The sequence below is a fragment of the Tricharina praecox genome (genome assembly GCF_024521635.1).
Source record: "Tricharina praecox strain CBS 144465 chromosome Unknown BZA05scaffold_30, whole genome shotgun sequence".
In the NCBI taxonomy this organism is placed as follows: Eukaryota; Fungi; Ascomycota; class Pezizomycetes; order Pezizales; family Pyronemataceae; genus Tricharina; species Tricharina praecox.
This window is the reverse complement of record NW_026250432.1, coordinates 320161-336141: the sequence shown is the minus strand read 5'-3', so window position 1 is coordinate 336141 and position 15981 is coordinate 320161. Positions and strand designations below refer to the sequence as shown.

Here is a 15981-nt window from a genome sequence, read left to right as displayed (position 1 = left end):
CACGTACGGTACGTTCGGCATGATGCAACCAAGTTTTGCCAATCCACCAAGGCGAACGAACGAACGAATCACGTCACATCACAACCACACAACAGCTGCAGAGATTTCGGAAACTTACGGTGGTTATGAGTGATGTGGGTGTTGTATATCTTGGCAAAAATCGGAAAGAAGACGAGCCGACGGCCGACGCCGAATGTATTATTGCATCACTCTCCGCACATGTTTACAATTCCCACGGGATGGGGAAGGGCCGGATGCCGTCTGGTCCGCTGTGGTGGGATGGGGACCACCATATTTGTCAGACAGCTCACCATTGCTTCCGTCGATTTTTGAGCTCTCTCCACCTCTCTCTCGACTCCGTGTGCACTGTGAAGACGGACGTTGATTCGGATAAACATTGTTATCGGTTCAAGTTACTATTACCCATCTCTGCCCAAGCCTACTTCCCATCATATCGTCCAAGATGGGTGCCGACGCTTTCATCGAACCGATAATCGTCGCCACGATTCTCATCGGCGGAGTATACGTTAATCGGCGAAGTACTAGCCTGAAGGATGGCTACCGTTCTCCATCGTCGGAGTCTTTGCTGCCCAACATGGAGCCGCAGTGGCGGGAACGTAAAGTGTTCGGCCGGACGGTGAGGTGTCGGAATACCGCTGTGTGGAGGGACACCAAGATTAGCAGGTTCATTGCGAGATATCCGTTCGCGGTCGAGGTTTGGTACTGGTTGTTGGTGTACTGGGTGCGTATTCTGTCTGTGTCTATGTCGGTTTATTGGAGCCTAACAGGCCGATATCAGACCTACCAAATCGGGCGAGCCTTCACAGCATTAACGCTGCAAGCCGACCTCACGCCCATCGCGCGACTTCACGCCCTATCACTCATCTCGCTCGAAAAGCGTCTCGGGCTCTTCATCGAGCTGGATGTTCAGCACTGGTTCCTGCCGCGTCCGGTCTTGCTAAAGATCATTAACTGCATGTACTCGTTCATCCACATTCCCGGCACCATCACGTTCCTTGCGTGTCTGTACCACTACGCTCCCAGGCCGCTTTTCGAGGCCCGCAGGAGGACCCTGGCGATATGCAACCTGATAGCGTTTGTGATCTTCACGTCGTGGCCGTGTATGCCGCCGCGCCTGCTGCCAGAAGAAGACGGGTTTGGCTTCGTGGACACCGTGCACACCGGTAAAGTTGCGAGTGTGTGGACAAGCAACAGGTTTTGCCAGCAACTGTAAGCATGCATGCATCCTTCGTATCCCCCACCAAGCGCGCTGCTGACACCGACGTTCCAGAGCGGCAATGCCATCGCTCCATTTCGGCTATTCATTCATCATCGGGCTAACGATTGCCACGATGCCGAACGTGCGCGCCACCAACATCCGCCGCAGGCTAATGCTGATCGCGGCGGGAATGGCGTATCCGACCATGATCCTTATCGCGATCCTCGCCACGGCGAACCATTTCGTGCTCGACGCTGTGGCGGGATTCTTTGTTGCCGTGGCCGGCTGGCATGTCAACGGCGTGTTGGTGAATCTGCTGCCGCTCGAGGATTGGTTCTTCAATCTGCTGCACGTGCATAAACCTGACCACGAGGAGGCGAGGGACGGAACGGCGAGTCCCGTCGGCGATGGGAAAATTGGGCCTGAGGAGGAGTGGTGGAGGAGGGCTTGAGTGGTCGACTTACTGTGTTCGGGGCGGGCTGGGGAGGAATTGTAAGGCATGGCGGGGGTATTGTAGTTGTAAGGCTGATTGTGATATCAAACCACCATGCTTGTGTATTTTGCGTGTACTTGCTTTCTGTTGTTGTTTTCTTCTCTTCTTCGCATAATACGGCATGTAGCCTTCAGGCTATAGCCGGTCCTCTCTTCTCATGCATCGGGTGGATATGTCTAATGAGTATTCTGTGTGTGGGTCGGGTGTAACTACCGCGTATGTATCGTCGTACGGCTGGCAGCCTGTGTCCTCTAGAGTAGAGGAATACATACGACACATTCATCTGCCTATCGCACTGTGATCCAAGTCAAGATCATGCTCGCTCATGTGTGTAACGTGCGCTTCTTTCACGGGGGAGGCCACAATTGCACCAAGGCTGGCCTCTCGGCAGAAACTCCTAGTATCGATGAACGTGTTCTGATCATCGCGAAGCATGAGGCATGATCGACCCCTGTTTGTTGATGATTTCTGTCGATACTTGTTAGCGATTGTTACATTGCTTCACAGGTGATGTTAGATATTTACTCCTCCGATCTTCTGCCTGTCCTGCTGTGGCGAATCCCGTGATGATGTTGTCGATGGGAAGCAAATGGTGGCGGTTGGCTCACGATACAGTTGATTGTGAGGGTCGAAAGTGAAGGATGACCGTAGTAGGATTGATGAAGAGACAGATAGAAAGGATGAGAGAGAGAAGACGAAAAGTTTCTGTGACACTTTGTTTGCTCTTTCCGAGCGTCTCCATCTCCTTTTCTGCCCCCTTCTTTTTCACTGCCACACTACCACACCGTCGCCTGCTGTCTTCTCGATCGCCCTCACTCTGCCTAGTGACCAGCCAAACTCCCGTTGCAACACAACTTTCTTTCCGCGAACTCCTTCATCACCACTCACAACTCCCAGCACCACTACCAACCAACCCCATCCCCTACCTTCCTTCCTATTCTCTCACCCAACCAAAACCCAAGCCCAATCCACCTATCCCTTCCCTCACTCCGTGTCCAAGTCAAGTCATCCCAACCACCCCACAACAACACCACACATCATCACCACCATCCTCTTCCTATCTTCCTCTCACACTCACCACCCTCCTCTCTCCAACCTCATCGCAGCTGCCCGCGTCACACCACCTCTTCAATCCCCACCGAACCCGACCGTCGCCCGCGAAAGGAATCGGGTCTGATTGGTAGCGCGTGTTCCAATCGCGACCGAACGAAAGCAGCGGAAGGAAAAAAAACCCTCTTCTTCCCACCCTCACAACCATTCCCAATGGCAGCTGAAGACGCGACCACGAGAAAGTCGCCCGACGCGGTGCCTGCGCAGTCTGTTGAGGCAGCCCCGGAAGATAACGCGGTCGCGTCTTCTGTTGAGCCCGCTGGCGATGACGACGCGAGCAAGTCTGTCGGAGAGAAGAAGGATGCTCCGGTCGAGGAGAAGGCGAATGAGGAAGAGACCGTTGAGGAGAGCAAGACCAATGGAGATGAGAATGACGCGACCAAGGAGGCTGCGGACGAGACGCCTGCCGATGCCGATGTCGCTGTCGCCACCGAGACTGAGAAGCCGGCTGCTACTCCCGCTTCGAAGAAGAAGAAAGGGGCCCTGAAGTCGATCGGGAAGAAAAAGTCGCTCGCCAATCTCAGGCGGAAGTCGACAGGCGGCCCTGCTGCTGCCGATACCAAGTACGAGATTGGCCAATACGTACTGGCAAAGATGCGCAGTTTTCCCCCGTGGCCAGCGATCATCCTCAGCAAGGAACTCCTTCCGGAGATCATGGCTGTCAAGCCGACTGCTGGAAACGCGAAGTCGCTGGAGTCACTCGGAGACGCTGCCTGGACTACTCAATACCCGATTTTCTACATGGGAACATATGAATAGTGAGTTTTTCTTTCATCCTGCTTGTGTTTCTTCCTGTACCAAACCATCACCGGCCTCATTTTTGGAAGCGGAGTCAAAATTCCGGACCTCCGTCTTTGCCCGTTTTTATGGCATCATGCGAGAGTGCGAGGAATGTGCTCTTAAAATTGTGGGCGTGGATGGTTGCTTTTCCCCCCTGAGTTTTGACTGGTTTTCGCCTCCGCACACCCTCCTGCGCTTTGATCCTCAAAAGAAAAAAAACCACATCACCTTCATATCGAGGAAATGGCTGGTTTGGCTATCATCCCTGTTTTTTGTTCTTGGGTTGGCTGACAAGCGCGTTTCATAACAGCTCCTGGATTGCCGCCAGTGATCTCGAGCCTCTGTCTACCGAGAAAATTGAGCGTGGTGCGGCCTCCAAGAAGGCGAAGAAGCTCAATGAAGCCTTCTCCGAGGCTGCTCAAGGTTTCTCTCTCGACGACGTGAAGGGTCTTCAGGAGGAGGTCATGGACGTCGACGAGGAAGAGGAGGCGAAGGACGAGGACGTTGAGGTCGCTGAGCCATCACCAGAAGAAGATGAGATGGAGGTAGACGAGGATGAGGAGGCCAGTGGCGACGAGAAGCCCAAGAAGAAGAAGGCTGCTCGCGGCAAGAAGCGCAAGAAGTCCGAGTCCGCTAGTGACGACGAGGCAGAGTCTGAGAAGCCGGCCAAGACACCGAAGAAGGCCGCTGCTTCCAAGGCGAAGACTCCGAAAACCGCTGCTACCAGCAAGACCCCGGCGAAGAAAGTTACTCCTACTCCAGCTAAGGCGAAGACCCCCAAAACTCCCGCAAATGGCGTCAAAGCGTCGGCAAAGAAGAGTGCTGCTGCACCCAAGGACAAGGCATCTCCTCCGGCGACTGCTTCCAAGAAGAAGGCTGCGCCTGCGAAGAAGAAGGCCGCTGCTGCGAAGAGCAAGGAGGTCGTCGAATCAGAGGAGAGCGAGACCGAGAAGTCGGAAGAGCAGTCCTCAACTGATCCCAGGACCCTCTCCGCCGAGGACCAGCACAAGTACATCCTTCACCGACGGCACAAGCTTCAGAAGGCGTTCTTGAACAAGGACAAGACGCCTCCTATGGAAGAGGTATGCAGATTGCTTTCCCGATGCTTTGACAGTCGCTGACAAGACTAGGAAATGGCCGAGCTGTCGAAGTGGCTCACGTCTCTGGAGGAGTGGGATGACATGCCTGCCGATCTTATCAAGGTATATTTCTCCACTTTGCGGGATAATGAGTGGAAGCTAATTATTTCACAGTCCACCAAGATTCACAAGGTACTTCGTGGAATCATGAATGTTGATTTCGCGATTCCCCTCGAGGAGACCTATACCTTCAAGGCGAGATCCGAGCCGCTCCATGCGAAGTGGGTAGAGACTATCCGCAACGCCGACAAGCCCGCTAAGGCTGAGGAGCCGAGTAAGGCCGATGAGTCTGCTAAGGAAGATGAGGAGGTGAAAGAGAATGGCGTCAACGGGGAGGCTGAGGCTGAGGCCGAGGAGACCAAGACTGAGAAGGAGGAGGTGACAGAGGCTGAGAAGGCCGGACTCCCTGCGGAAGCTGCTGACGCTCCTGAGGCTGGCGTTGAGGTGGTTGAGCGCAAGGGAGAGACTCTCGTCCTCACTGAAGTCACCATGAAAGACGCACCTGCTGCTGCCGCCGCCTCTACCGACAAGGAGGAGGGCGAAACTGCCACTGCTGCTACCGACTCTAAGGCGGCTGAGGCTGAGACCGAGGAAGAGGTTGAGGCGTAGCTTTCTGAATGACACATCGATATCTTTTGTCTTTTCTTTTCTGTTTTTTTTCTTTCTCTCTGTACGCACGAAAAGCTGGTGAAGGATGTGACGGAAAGGCTACGATAAGGGGAAACGGATATCTCTGGTGTGAAGGCATGACAATTTCAATGGGCAAGGTGTAGAATAATGGCTTTTTTTTCCTTTTCTCGCGGGGAATGATGATTGCGAGAGGATCTATGGGAGGTTTTGGCTTGACGGGGGCTTAAGTGAGTGCTGATTTACTTACGTAAGTTAGTACGTGCTTGCTTGCTTCTCTTTTTCCTTGGTTGCGCGAATCTTGTTTTTTTCCTTCCCTTCCTTCTGTTTTCCTTTCTTCATCTTCTTTTTCTCCGTTTTTTCTCCGTTTTATTCTTTTTTCTTTGCTTTTTTTCTTTTGTAAGGGGATGGGGGGGTTCATTGTTCGTTCTCGTCAGATCAGATCATTTTTTTTTCGACTGTGCTTTATATGCTTGCGTCCTGCTGCTACTTACTGGGTACCTACGGTATGTGTGTGTGCGTGCTTGCTGCAGTTCAACGTGCGTCGTGAGGTTGTGATTTCTGCGTGTAGTTACGAGGAGATAGGATGGAAGGAAGGATGGAAGGAAGGAAGGTGACGATTTTCTTTGGCTTTTCGTTGCCGTTTCTTTTCCCAGTGGAGTTTACTGCGTTACTTGGATGCACCTTCGCAATGCAATCCGGGGGGAGTTCTGTCAACCGTCGCCTGAAGACTTTTGGTCGCCGGTGAGTGATCATGCGTGAGAGCGAGCGGTGTTCTGGAGGGAGCTGCGAAGCGGTGGAGCCTGCATGTGGTCCCTACTTACTACTTGGTTACTGGTAGTACTTACCGACCATCTATTTACGGACTCGATCGACAGGGTCTGAGAGGCGAGCAGCCAGCCAGCCATTAAGCAAGCTCCCATACCTTTTCTCCCAGCTCCCTTCTTTCTTAACACCTCACCCCCCTTCACCACTTCACCTCACCCTCCCTCACCACTTCACTTCACGACCATCCCACGACCATCCCACGACCACCCCACGACCACGAAAAGAACATGCCATCCCTCACCTCCTCGCTGAAGAAAGAGCTCCCGCCGCTCCCGCCGCCGACCATCCCGCTCCCCTCGCCCCCAACAAACGTCAAGACGCCGTTCCCACCGCCCACGATCCCTCTGCCGGCACCACCACTGCCACCCACTCCGCCGCCGAAGGACGGTACGCTGACCCCCAGCACCGCCGCGCGCTCCCACCAAACCGGCACGATCGAATCACACTGGAACGACCTTCCGCCGGCACTTCTCAGCCGCAGCGGCTCGCCGCTGCCAGCCGTCTCTTCTGTCTCGGGGGAAGATGACTTTGCGCCGCTTATCGAGCAGCTATTCGCGGCCGCGGGCGAGGACGCGAAGCGGAAGGAGATGGGCTTGCTCCGCGACCGCGTGCTGAAGGCGAAGGTCTCGCCGCTGCAGAAGGCAGAGCTTGCGGGCGTGCTGAGGGCGGTCCTGGAGGGCACGGAGACACCCGCGTGGGGCAGGGAGAGGGTCGTTGATTTTATCGTGAGGAATCCCGGGTGCGCGAGTTGGGCGATGGGTGTAAGGAGGGGGGTGGAGGGGGTTAGGGTCGGGTAGAGGGGAGGGGAGGGAAGGGGGGGGGGGGGGGTGTATAGATGGGAGGAGGGTGAGGGATGGGAAGGAGGGGATGGCATTGGGACGGTGCATAAACATCAGGGGTAATTACAGATTCATCAAGATACATACTACATTGCATATACTGGGCGGCAGTCCACCTCACGGTAGATAGTCGCCTCTCGTCCACAACGCCCACCTACCACTCAGCCATGATCGTGAGTGAGACATAAACCCATCACATCGGCGGCGCGATGGCGAACTCGCGCTTGCTCGCGGGGTACATCTGCTGGGGGGTCCGCTGGTCGGCTGGCTGGCACGTTTTCAATACGGTGGTGGTTGTGATGAGGTCGCGTGAGGATGGGAGAGGTGTTGCGGCCGAGGAGGAGACGGGAGGAGTAGTAGTGGATTAGATATCCAATTGAAGCAACTGGGAGGGGCTGTTCGTTTTTTTCTGTGGATATTTGATAGCGAGTGATGACGTGTGGGCTGCTATTGGCACTCAAGAACCCATTCTTCTTCTTCTGAAGTAGGTCGCTGCTTGGAAGTCCACATTGTTCGAGCTCGATTGTGGAATGAGTTGGCTCTACTACTTTTCATTCCTGCAACTCCTACTGAACAACTCAACCCGCCTTCACTCAAGAGTACCTAAGAGTAAAATGGTATCAAACCTCAACCTTCCATTGCAAGGAGGCTGCCCTGCCCACAACCCACAACCCACAAGCCCGCGAGCACAAAAGCACACACGATAAATACGCCCAAGGAAACAGCAAGCAAGCAAGCAAGCAAACACACAAATGGGTAACAGAAAACACAAATCACATCTACCAATTCCCCCACCCTGCAAACCCGTTGCAAATCAAACAAGACGAAGCCCACTGCCTATCCCTCCTATCCCTGATGCATCTTCCGTATCCTCATGCCGCCCTCATACAGTGTCCTATCCACGAGCGTCGCTACCGTGAGGGTACCACCGATGATTGCACATATCCCGGTCAACAATCCGAGGAACGTGCGCTCGCGCACCTCGCGATTGACGACCTTCATGGGGGAGATATCGTAGCTGAAGAAGACGCCTGGGATGCCTCCACGGGCATGCAGCGTGTCGGGGTGCTCCTTATCGCTGCCGCCGCTGAGACTGCGCTTGTGGCTGGTCACCGAGTACTGGTGTGTTTCGATGGCGCCCGGCTGGCCCGGCTGCACGCCCAGCGGCAGGAACGACGTCGACACCACCTTGATGAAGTACATGTAGTTGAAGCTGCGCTCGGTTGTGAAGTGGCTCGTCTTATCGAGGGGGTTTGGGTCGACGTTGCCGACGGGGAGTTCGGGGCCGAAGCTGAGCGCGTGGATGACATGCGAGAACGTGTGTTCCTTCGGGGAGGCAAAGAACTGCTGCAGGTCGTGCACGTGCATCTGCGGGGTGGAGAAGCTCTTTCCGGGCGCGAAGTGGAAGTTGCCCACGACCTTATTGACGCTGAGGTGGCCGGCGACGTTGCAGCCCTCGTCGCGCATTGCGCGGATGTGCTCTGAGTAGTGCTCCCGCTCGCATTGCTCCACCCCCGATCCGTCGCCGAACGCCCACTCCTTCGCCGCGTACGCCTCCCGTACCTCCTCGCATGTGTTGCAGCATTGCTTCTCGCCCGCCGGCTTCGCGCCGTAGCATTCGCCACAGTACGACGGGTCGAGGTGCGAAGCCACGTCCCCGTGCAGGTCGAGCTGCTCCGTCGACAGCGGCCGCGACTCCGGGTGCGCGGTCAGCCGCGTCAGGTGCACGCCGTGCGTGATCCCCGTCTGCTGCTCGCCCGACACGTCCATGACGTCGAGCGTCAGGAGGTTGCACGGAATGTCGGGGAAGGTGATGTTGAGGTTGATCGGCAATTGCTACCCACAGTCGGTCAGTCAGCACCCCACCAGCCAGCGGGTCTGTGCGCGCAGCAGCATAGGTGTTTACATACCTCGCCCCGACTCTTGTCGACGACCAGCTCGGGATGCACCTGCACGCTGCGGTAGTCCCTGATCTCGCCGACGACGAGGAACAGCACCATGATGACGGACGCGAGGGTGACCAGGCCGCCGCTGGTGGTGCGTATCCGCGCATCCTCGACCGTCTTGCTGAACGCGTCGAAGCGGGTCAAGCGTGATCTGCTCGCCATGGTGGAAGAAGGTTAGGTGCGGGTGGTTTATATCGGTGGGCAGTCTGGTGATCGAGTTGTTTGGCTGGATGTTTCTCACGAGGAGTGCTCGCGGGTGGTGGTGCGGATTCGAGGTCGCAAAAGATGCCACATATCGAAATCCATGGGAGCTTCGCCTGGCCTTGTATTGCCGCTCAGCCTGAAAGAATGGGGTTTAGCGTGTTTGTGCAGGTTTCACAAGCCGATTTCAGCCGTAGATTGATTGAGTCTGTATCACCAGTGACCACGAGCTGGATACGAACGACGGCCATTCAGGTTTAACACATGAAAGGTAAATGAAACAAAAAACCAGTCGCTGAACCGGCCCATTGTCCTCGAGGCAGCACACCCACCACCTACCACCGGCGCCACCAGAACAAAATAAAAATGATCACTACAGGGGTCGAACCTGTGACCTTGGCGTTGCATACTTGTTGTATTAGCACCACGCTCTAACCAACTGAGCTAAGCGACCTTGATGTCTGCAAACTCACCTACCCAATCTCATGGCAAACATCCACTTCTCCGGCGACCGTTTACCCGCGTCCGATAGTCAGACAGACAGCTCAGCCTCATCAGCCAGGAGCTGCCGGACACTCTGCACAGCTCCCCAACCCAACGACGCACAACCAACGAACCACACTCGCACCCCACCGCCCATCGCCGCGCCCCCGCCCCTCCCTTCGCAGCAGCAACCGCAACAATGGCGCAATACCTCCTAGACCTGCTCTACTCTTTGACAACCTGCATCTCCTGTTTCCCCTCGAGCCCGAACCTCACAATCAACGCGCGGACCTTCAAGATCCTCTCGCTCCTCGGGGAGGGCGGGTTCTCGTACGTGTACCTGGTGCGCAGCACATCCTCGGGCTCAATCTACGCTTTGAAAAAGATCCGATGTCCGTTCGGGCGCGAGTCCGTCTCGCTCGCCGTGCGCGAAGCAGAGAGCTACCGGCAGTTCTCGCATCCGAACCTTATCGCGAGCGTGGACTACGCTGTAGTCACGTCGAGTGGGAGGGGGGGCGCAACGGTCGTGGGAAGCGATGGCGAGGGAGATCAGGCGGAGAAAACGGTCTATATACTCTTGCCGTATTATCGGAGGGGTAATCTGCAGGATGCGGTAAACGCGAATTTGGTTAATCATACCAATTTTCCGGAGAGGATGTTGGTGAGGCTGTTTCTCGGCGTGTGTGAGGGCGTGCGCGCACTGCATGAGCATACTGTTTCCGGGCCGGCGGGGGAGGGGGGTGCGGGGGCGGGGGAGGGAGCGGGGGAGGGGGAGGAGCAGTCGGGCAACTCTTCCGCGCCGCTGATGGGCGGGCGGGCGCCTCCGGAGGCGGCGGGCACACCACGGGCATTCGCGCACCGCGACCTCAAGCCGGGGAACATAATGATCAGCGACGACGGGGTGACGCCAGTGGTGATGGATTTCGGCAGCCTGAGCGCATCTCCCCTCCACATCACGTCACGCACGATGGCGCTCGCCGTGCAAGACAATGCCGCCGAGACTAGCACCATGCCGTACCGCGCGCCAGAGCTGTTCGATGTCAAGACCGGCTCCGTCATAGACGAGAAGGTCGATATTTGGAGTCTGGGATGCACGCTGTTCTGCGCACTCTATGGACACTCGCCGTTTGAGCTCGCCACTGAGGAGAGTGGTGGTAGTCTGGCCCTTGCGATTTGTTCTGGCAGTTACTCGTTCCCGCAGCCGGGAAGGTTGGGCGGCAGGAAGGTCGGCGAGAAGGACGTCAGCGAGTCGGTCAAGAATTTGGTACGGATGTGTCTCAAAATCGAGCCTGCGGAGAGACCGGACATCAGGAAACTCATTGCGGAGGTGCAGGCGGTGGTGAATGAGCTGGAGGATGATGAGTGATAAGTGCGGTTGATGGGGGCGCGGCTGTATGATAATTATGTCTGCTCCTTTGGAGGTTTCGTTATATGTTCATGTTGATGTTTATCGGGTGCCTTTGTTTGCCTGTTTGCCTGTTTGCGATCCACGGGTGGTAATCGTTGAATGTAGCTCCTTTAGTGGGCCAAAAAATCGGGGTTTCTTTTCTTCTCTTCGCAATTATATCAATCATCAATCATCAAGCCATGTCACTCAACTTCCGAACCAAAAGAAGAGATATTTTGCCTGCACTACACCACCACCACGACCACAATCCACCAACTACTACTTTATACACAAAGAAGAAGAGAAAAAAAAAGGAAGAGGAAATAGGAAACAACAGAACCCCGCGAAAAAGTCGTCACCCTAGAGTATAATCGCAGAGAAAAAACCAAAATAGGAAAGAGAAAAGAAACAACCAGCCAATACCTTACATGAGGATATGAAAAAGAAAAAGAAAAGAAAAAGAAATGCATCTATCCCGAACCCCCAACACGCCTTTCAAATCCCCAATCAATCCCCCAAACCGTCCCTAACTGACCCTTTACAAAGGCTTTCCGCCAATGAACTCGGACCACCTCTGGACCTCGGCGGGGATACCTTCACCCAACGGCAGCTTCTCGCTCAAGCACTGGGCAAACAGCACAGCAGTCTATATCATCGTCAGCATTGTTCCCACTCATCCGGGGTCGGAATCACATACCTTGGGCTCCATGAAGAGGGGAACGTTGAAGTCAACGGCGTTGCGGCGCATGACGTAGTCCACGTCCAGCATGTCCTCAGCCCTCTTATCCGCCAGGTTGAACACACCCTTGATGTCGTACTTCTCAAAGACCTCACGGAGCTTGCGCTTGTCGGTCTTGGGGAACTCGATGACAGTGACCTCGACGCCGCTGACCAAGGCCTTGAGCTCGTTGGCGGTGGTACTTGTGGTGGCAAAGATCTTGTAGCCCATGGGCGCAAGGTACTCGACGATCTTCTTAATCTCGGGCTTCTTGGTGTTACCGCCAACAAGGATACCCGAGCCGGGCTGGGGAACCTTGAAGTTCATGGTCGACTGGATCGACGCCCAGTAGGCCTCGACCAGGTCCTTTCCGAAGCAGGCAACCTCTCCGGTCGACGACATCTCGACGCCCAAGAAGGGGTCGGCACCGGCAAGACGAGTCCACGAGAATTGGGCAACCTTGGTCGCCAGGTAGTCGCGGGGCACCTTCATCAGATCGGTGGGCTCAGGCACCTGCTTGTCGACGAGAGCCTTGGTGGCGACATCGATGAAGTTGGTTCCGAGGACCTTGGAGACGAAGGGGAACGAACGCGAGGCACGGAGGTTACACTCGATGACCTTGAGCGCAAAGCTGCCGTCCTCCAGTTCCTCCTTGATGATCTGCATGTTGAAGGGACCAGTGATCTTCCATGCCTTGGCGACCTTCTCGGCGATCTCCTTGACACGGGCCATGATGCTGTCGTCAAGAGTGACGGGGGGAAGGACCAGGGTAGCGTCACCGGAGTGGACACCGGCGTTCTCAATGTGCTCCGAAACGGCGTGGATGATCAGGTTACCCTTGGAGGCAACGGCGTCGACGTCGATCTCCATGGCACCATCGATGAACTTGGTGATGACGACGGGGTGCTCGGGGGACACGCTCGAGGCGTTGTTGAGCTTCGCCTCGAGCTCCGACTCGCTGCGGATGACGCTCATGGCGGCACCGGACAGCACGTACGAGGGACGAACGAGGACGGGGTATCCGACCTTGTCGGCGAAGACACGGGCCTCATCAACCGACTTCAACTCGTTCCAGGCGGGCTGGTCGACACCAATGCTGTCCAAGATCTTGGAGAACTTGTGTCTGTCCTCAGCACGGTCGATGTCCTCGGGGTCAGTTCCCAGAACCTTGGCGCCCTTGTTCTTGAGCTTGAGGGCGATGTTCTGAGGAAGCTGTCCTCCGACGGACACGACAACACCGGTAGAGTTCTCGAGCTCGTAGATATCCATGACACGCTCGTAGCTGAGCTCCTCGAAGTACAGCCTGTCGGCGGTGTCGAAATCGGTCGAGTAGGTCTCGGGGTTGTAGTTGATCATGACGGTCTTGACACCCATCTCCCTGAGGGCGAGAGTGCAAGAAACGGCACACCAATCGAACTCGACAGACGATCCGATACGGTAGACTCCAGATCCGAGAATGACAACTCCGTTGTCCTCGAACTTGACGTCGTGCTCGGTGGCATTGTAGGTGGTGTAGAGGTAGTTGGTCTCGGCGGGGAACTCGGCGGCGAGGGTGTCGATCCTCTTGACCCAGGGGTGAATTCCGAACGACTTACGCCTGGCGCGAACCTCATCTTCGGTGCAGCCCACGCTGATGGCGACCTGCTTGTCGGAGAACCCCATCTTCTTGGCCTGCATCAGGAGCTCGCTGTTGATGCCGAAGAGCGATCCGATGTCCTGGAGCTTCTTGTACATCTCGACGATGTTCTCGAGCTTGTACAGGAACCACTTATCGATCTTGCTGATGTCGTGGATCTTGTCGACGCTGTAGCCCTCGTGCAACATGGCCTGACCAACGGCGAGCCATCGGCGGTCGGTGGGGTTCTTGAGAACCTCATCCAAGTCCTCGAAGTGAGCACCCTGGAATCCAAGGTACTGAGGGTCAACCTGACGGATGGCTTTCTGGATGGACTCCTCGAAGGTACGTCCAATAGCCATGACTTCACCGACCGACTTCATCGAAGAGCCGATGTCGCGGTTGACGTTCTGGAACTTGCTCAGATCCCACCTGGGAATCTTGGTGACGATGTAGTCGAGCGAAGGCTCAAAGTTGGCAGTGGTGGTCTTGGTGACGGCGTTGGGCAGCTCAGGCAGAGTGTGTCCGAGAGCGATCTTGGCCGCGGTGTAGGCGAGCGGGTATCCGGTGGCCTTGGAAGCCAGGGCGGACGATCGCGAGAGACGAGCGTTGACCTCGATGACCCTGTAGTCGAGTCCGTCGGGCTGGAGCGCGTACTGAACGTTGCACTCTCCGACGACACCCAAGTGCCTGACGATCTTGATGGCGGCGGACCGGAGCATGTGGTACTCCTCGTCACTCAGCGTCTGCGAAGGCGCAACGACGATGGAGTCACCGGTGTGAACACCGAGAGGGTCAAAGTTCTCCATGTTGCAGACGGTGATGCAGTTGTTCATGGCGTCACGGACAACCTCGTACTCGACCTCCTTCCAGCCCTTGAGCGATTTCTCAACCAGGATCTGGGGCGACAGCGAGAGCGAGCGGGCCGACAGATCGTGGAGCTCCTGGGGGTTATTGGCGAATCCAGATCCCAGACCTCCGAGGGCGTAGGCGGAACGGATAATGAGAGGGTATCCGATCGTCTCGGCGGCCTTTAATGCCTCGTCGACAGTGTTGACAGCGATGGACTCAGCGATCGGGATATCAATCTCTGCACAGCATGTCAGTCTCAAGCTCATCACCGATTCTAGGGAGGCGCCATACCGTGCAGAGCCTTCGCGAACAGGTCACGATCCTCACTGGTCTCCAGAGTCTTGATTGGGGTTCCTAGCACCTTGACTCCGTAACGGTCAAAGATACCCATCTTGTCCATCTGGACACCAACGTTCAGAGCGGTCTGTCCTCCGAAGGTGAGCAGGATACCGTCTGGCCTTTCCCGCTCAATGATGTGCGTGACGTATTCCGGGGTGACGGGCAGGAAGTAAACCTCATCGGCCAAGAAATGCGACGTCTGGATGGTCGCGATATTTGGGTTGATGAGGATCGACTTCTTGCCGGCCTCCTTGAGTGCCTTGATAGCCTGCGAGCCTATTCGTCACCACCGTCAGCAGTTGAGCCAGCAATGAGGGAGAATCGAGTGGTCCGTACCAGAGTAGTCAAACTCTCCCGCCTGTCCAATGCTCAAGCCGCCACTACCGATGACCAACACTTTGTTGACATCCACCAGGTCCTGGACACGGGCAATCGCGTTCGAGGCGATGTAGGCCTTGGTCGAGGGGGCCTCGTCGGCGAACAACTTCCTCGACGAGGTGAATGTTCGTGCCTGCTGGATGGCCGCCCACCTCGCGGAGGTCTGGCCTACAGTTTTCGAAGCGGCATTACTGCTCTGTGCCCGGGGAAGCAGCCTCGACAGCGATGACAGAGCCCTCGAGGACTGTGTGGAAGACGACGGCAGTAGTGTCCGGGCCGGTCTGAGGGAGGAGGAGGAGAGGGCGAACCGGCGGGGAAGAGACGAAGCCATTGCGGGCGAAAGGTAGGACTACGGACGCTATAGGAGAGGTAGATTGAGCAACGAGGAGGAGGAGGAGAGGGTCACGAAGGACGGAGGTGACCGAAAGGTTGAGCCCCAGATGAGTCCACGTGGGGGGTGGTCTTTTTAATTTTTCGGAGCTGAGGTGATGGGAGAGGTGTGTGGGGTACTGGAGGGGGGGATGTGGGGGGGAGGGGGAGGACAGTGGTATATCGTTGTGAGTGAAGAAGAAGAGGAGGAGGAGGAGGGAGAGAAGCGGGACGGAGAGAGGGTATAGATAGTCGCCGCGGGCTTTCCGCTCTTGGTATCTTGTGTGACTCTTTCTTCTGGTCCCCCTCCAAGTTTTTTCCGTCCGCTTTCTTTCTTCCTTCCCTTCTTTTCAGTTTGACGGCTTGTTCCTCGCTGCTCGGAGTGGGAAGTGGGAGAAAAAAAAGCGTTCGCACTTGGGGCACTAAGCGAGCCAATCAGGAGTGGCAATTGGGTATCTATTTTTTTTAGAGTGATTGCTTAGCGGTGGCCCTGGATCGCGTATGGCGCACCGCGATCGCGACTTGGACTTCACGGACGGTTGGTGCTAGACAGCGGAGACTGTTGGGAGAGCGGGCGGGTTGGGGCCACTCCGGCCGGCTCGGCGGAAAGAACTATAACTAGCACCGGCGCTGGGCCGCCAGTCCGTGTGGAAAGGCC

At 56.1% G+C, this 15981-nt stretch overlaps 7 protein-coding genes and 1 non-coding gene across 8 annotated transcripts; 5 read left to right on the top strand and 3 right to left on the bottom strand.

Annotated features, from left to right (window-relative positions):
- Positions 1 to 85: 85 nt before the first annotated feature.
- BZA05DRAFT_173869 (PAP2 superfamily-domain-containing protein) lies at positions 86 to 2012 on the top strand. Its single transcript, XM_051479226.1, has 3 exons — positions 86 to 742; positions 800 to 1230; positions 1292 to 2012. The coding sequence occupies exons 1-3, from the start codon at positions 464 to 466 to the stop codon at positions 1668 to 1670; spliced, it is 1089 nt and encodes a 362-aa protein (XP_051335965.1). The 5' UTR covers positions 86 to 463; the 3' UTR covers positions 1671 to 2012.
- On the top strand, positions 2013 to 2992 carry BZA05DRAFT_173870 (uncharacterized protein). Its single transcript, XM_051479227.1, has one exon. It carries the CDS (start codon positions 2354 to 2356, stop codon positions 2894 to 2896), a length of 543 nt encoding a protein of 180 aa, XP_051335964.1. The 5' UTR covers positions 2013 to 2353; the 3' UTR covers positions 2897 to 2992.
- BZA05DRAFT_448400 (uncharacterized protein) lies at positions 2976 to 5350 on the top strand (the record flags this gene model as incomplete). Its single annotated transcript, XM_051487246.1, has 4 exons — positions 2976 to 3580; positions 3913 to 4684; positions 4733 to 4804; positions 4856 to 5350. 4 exons carry the CDS (start codon positions 2976 to 2978, stop codon positions 5348 to 5350), a joined length of 1944 nt encoding a protein of 647 aa, XP_051335963.1.
- An 862-nt stretch (positions 5351 to 6212) lies between these two features.
- Positions 6213 to 6993, top strand: BZA05DRAFT_476901 (uncharacterized protein; the record flags this gene model as incomplete). Its single annotated transcript, XM_051488280.1, has 1 exon — positions 6213 to 6993. The coding sequence occupies exon 1, from the start codon at positions 6424 to 6426 to the stop codon at positions 6991 to 6993; it is 570 nt and encodes a 189-aa protein (XP_051335962.1). The 5' UTR covers positions 6213 to 6423.
- Positions 6994 to 7572: 579 nt separating this feature from the next.
- Positions 7573 to 9263, bottom strand: BZA05DRAFT_378769 (endoplasmic reticulum vesicle transporter-domain-containing protein). The gene is made up of 2 exons (XM_051481867.1): positions 8946 to 9263; positions 7573 to 8871 (listed from the first exon to the last, which is right to left on the bottom strand). The coding sequence occupies exons 1-2, from the start codon at positions 9141 to 9143 to the stop codon at positions 7882 to 7884; spliced, it is 1188 nt and encodes a 395-aa protein (XP_051335961.1). The 5' UTR covers positions 9144 to 9263; the 3' UTR covers positions 7573 to 7881.
- A 286-nt stretch (positions 9264 to 9549) lies between these two features.
- On the bottom strand, positions 9550 to 9636 carry BZA05DRAFT_t270. Its single transcript has one exon. It is a non-coding gene; the product is annotated as a tRNA-Ile (tRNA).
- Positions 9637 to 9669: 33 nt separating this feature from the next.
- BZA05DRAFT_378767 (kinase-like domain-containing protein) lies at positions 9670 to 11269 on the top strand. Its single transcript, XM_051481866.1, has one exon. The coding sequence runs from the start codon at positions 9865 to 9867 to the stop codon at positions 11029 to 11031; it is 1167 nt and encodes a 388-aa protein (XP_051335960.1). The 5' UTR covers positions 9670 to 9864; the 3' UTR covers positions 11032 to 11269.
- On the bottom strand, positions 11265 to 15502 carry BZA05DRAFT_409713 (uncharacterized protein). Its single transcript, XM_051484823.1, has 4 exons — positions 14913 to 15502; positions 14529 to 14852; positions 11750 to 14475; positions 11265 to 11698 (listed from the first exon to the last, which is right to left on the bottom strand). The coding sequence occupies exons 1-4, from the start codon at positions 15283 to 15285 to the stop codon at positions 11591 to 11593; spliced, it is 3531 nt and encodes a 1176-aa protein (XP_051335959.1). The 5' UTR covers positions 15286 to 15502; the 3' UTR covers positions 11265 to 11590.
- Between the last annotated feature and the right edge of the window lie 479 nt (positions 15503 to 15981).

Excerpts from the sequence above, each read along its gene's own strand:
- BZA05DRAFT_173869 (XM_051479226.1), top strand. The coding sequence starts at position 464 with ATGGGTGCCGACGCTTTCATCGAACCGATAATCGTCGCCACGATTCTC. Across the intron at positions 743-799 it reads ACTGGTTGTTGGTGTACTGG|ACCTACCAAATCGGGCGAGC; the intron begins GTGCGTATTCTG and ends GGCCGATATCAG. Across the intron at positions 1,231-1,291 it reads AACAGGTTTTGCCAGCAACT|AGCGGCAATGCCATCGCTCC; the intron begins GTAAGCATGCAT and ends CCGACGTTCCAG.
- BZA05DRAFT_378769 (XM_051481867.1), bottom strand. The coding sequence starts at position 9,143 with ATGGCGAGCAGATCACGCTTGACCCGCTTCGACGCGTTCAGCAAGACG. Across the intron at positions 8,872-8,945 it reads TCGACAAGAGTCGGGGCGAG|CAATTGCCGATCAACCTCAA; the intron begins GTATGTAAACAC and ends GACTGTGGGTAG.
- BZA05DRAFT_409713 (XM_051484823.1), bottom strand. The coding sequence starts at position 15,285 with ATGGCTTCGTCTCTTCCCCGCCGGTTCGCCCTCTCCTCCTCCTCCCTC. Across the intron at positions 14,853-14,912 it reads GGGAGAGTTTGACTACTCTG|GCTCGCAGGCTATCAAGGCA; the intron begins GTACGGACCACT and ends GGTGACGAATAG. Across the intron at positions 14,476-14,528 it reads GTTCGCGAAGGCTCTGCACG|AGATTGATATCCCGATCGCT; the intron begins GTATGGCGCCTC and ends CATGCTGTGCAG.
- BZA05DRAFT_173870 (XM_051479227.1), top strand. The coding sequence starts at position 2,354 with ATGACCGTAGTAGGATTGATGAAGAGACAGATAGAAAGGATGAGAGAG.
- BZA05DRAFT_378767 (XM_051481866.1), top strand. The coding sequence starts at position 9,865 with ATGGCGCAATACCTCCTAGACCTGCTCTACTCTTTGACAACCTGCATC.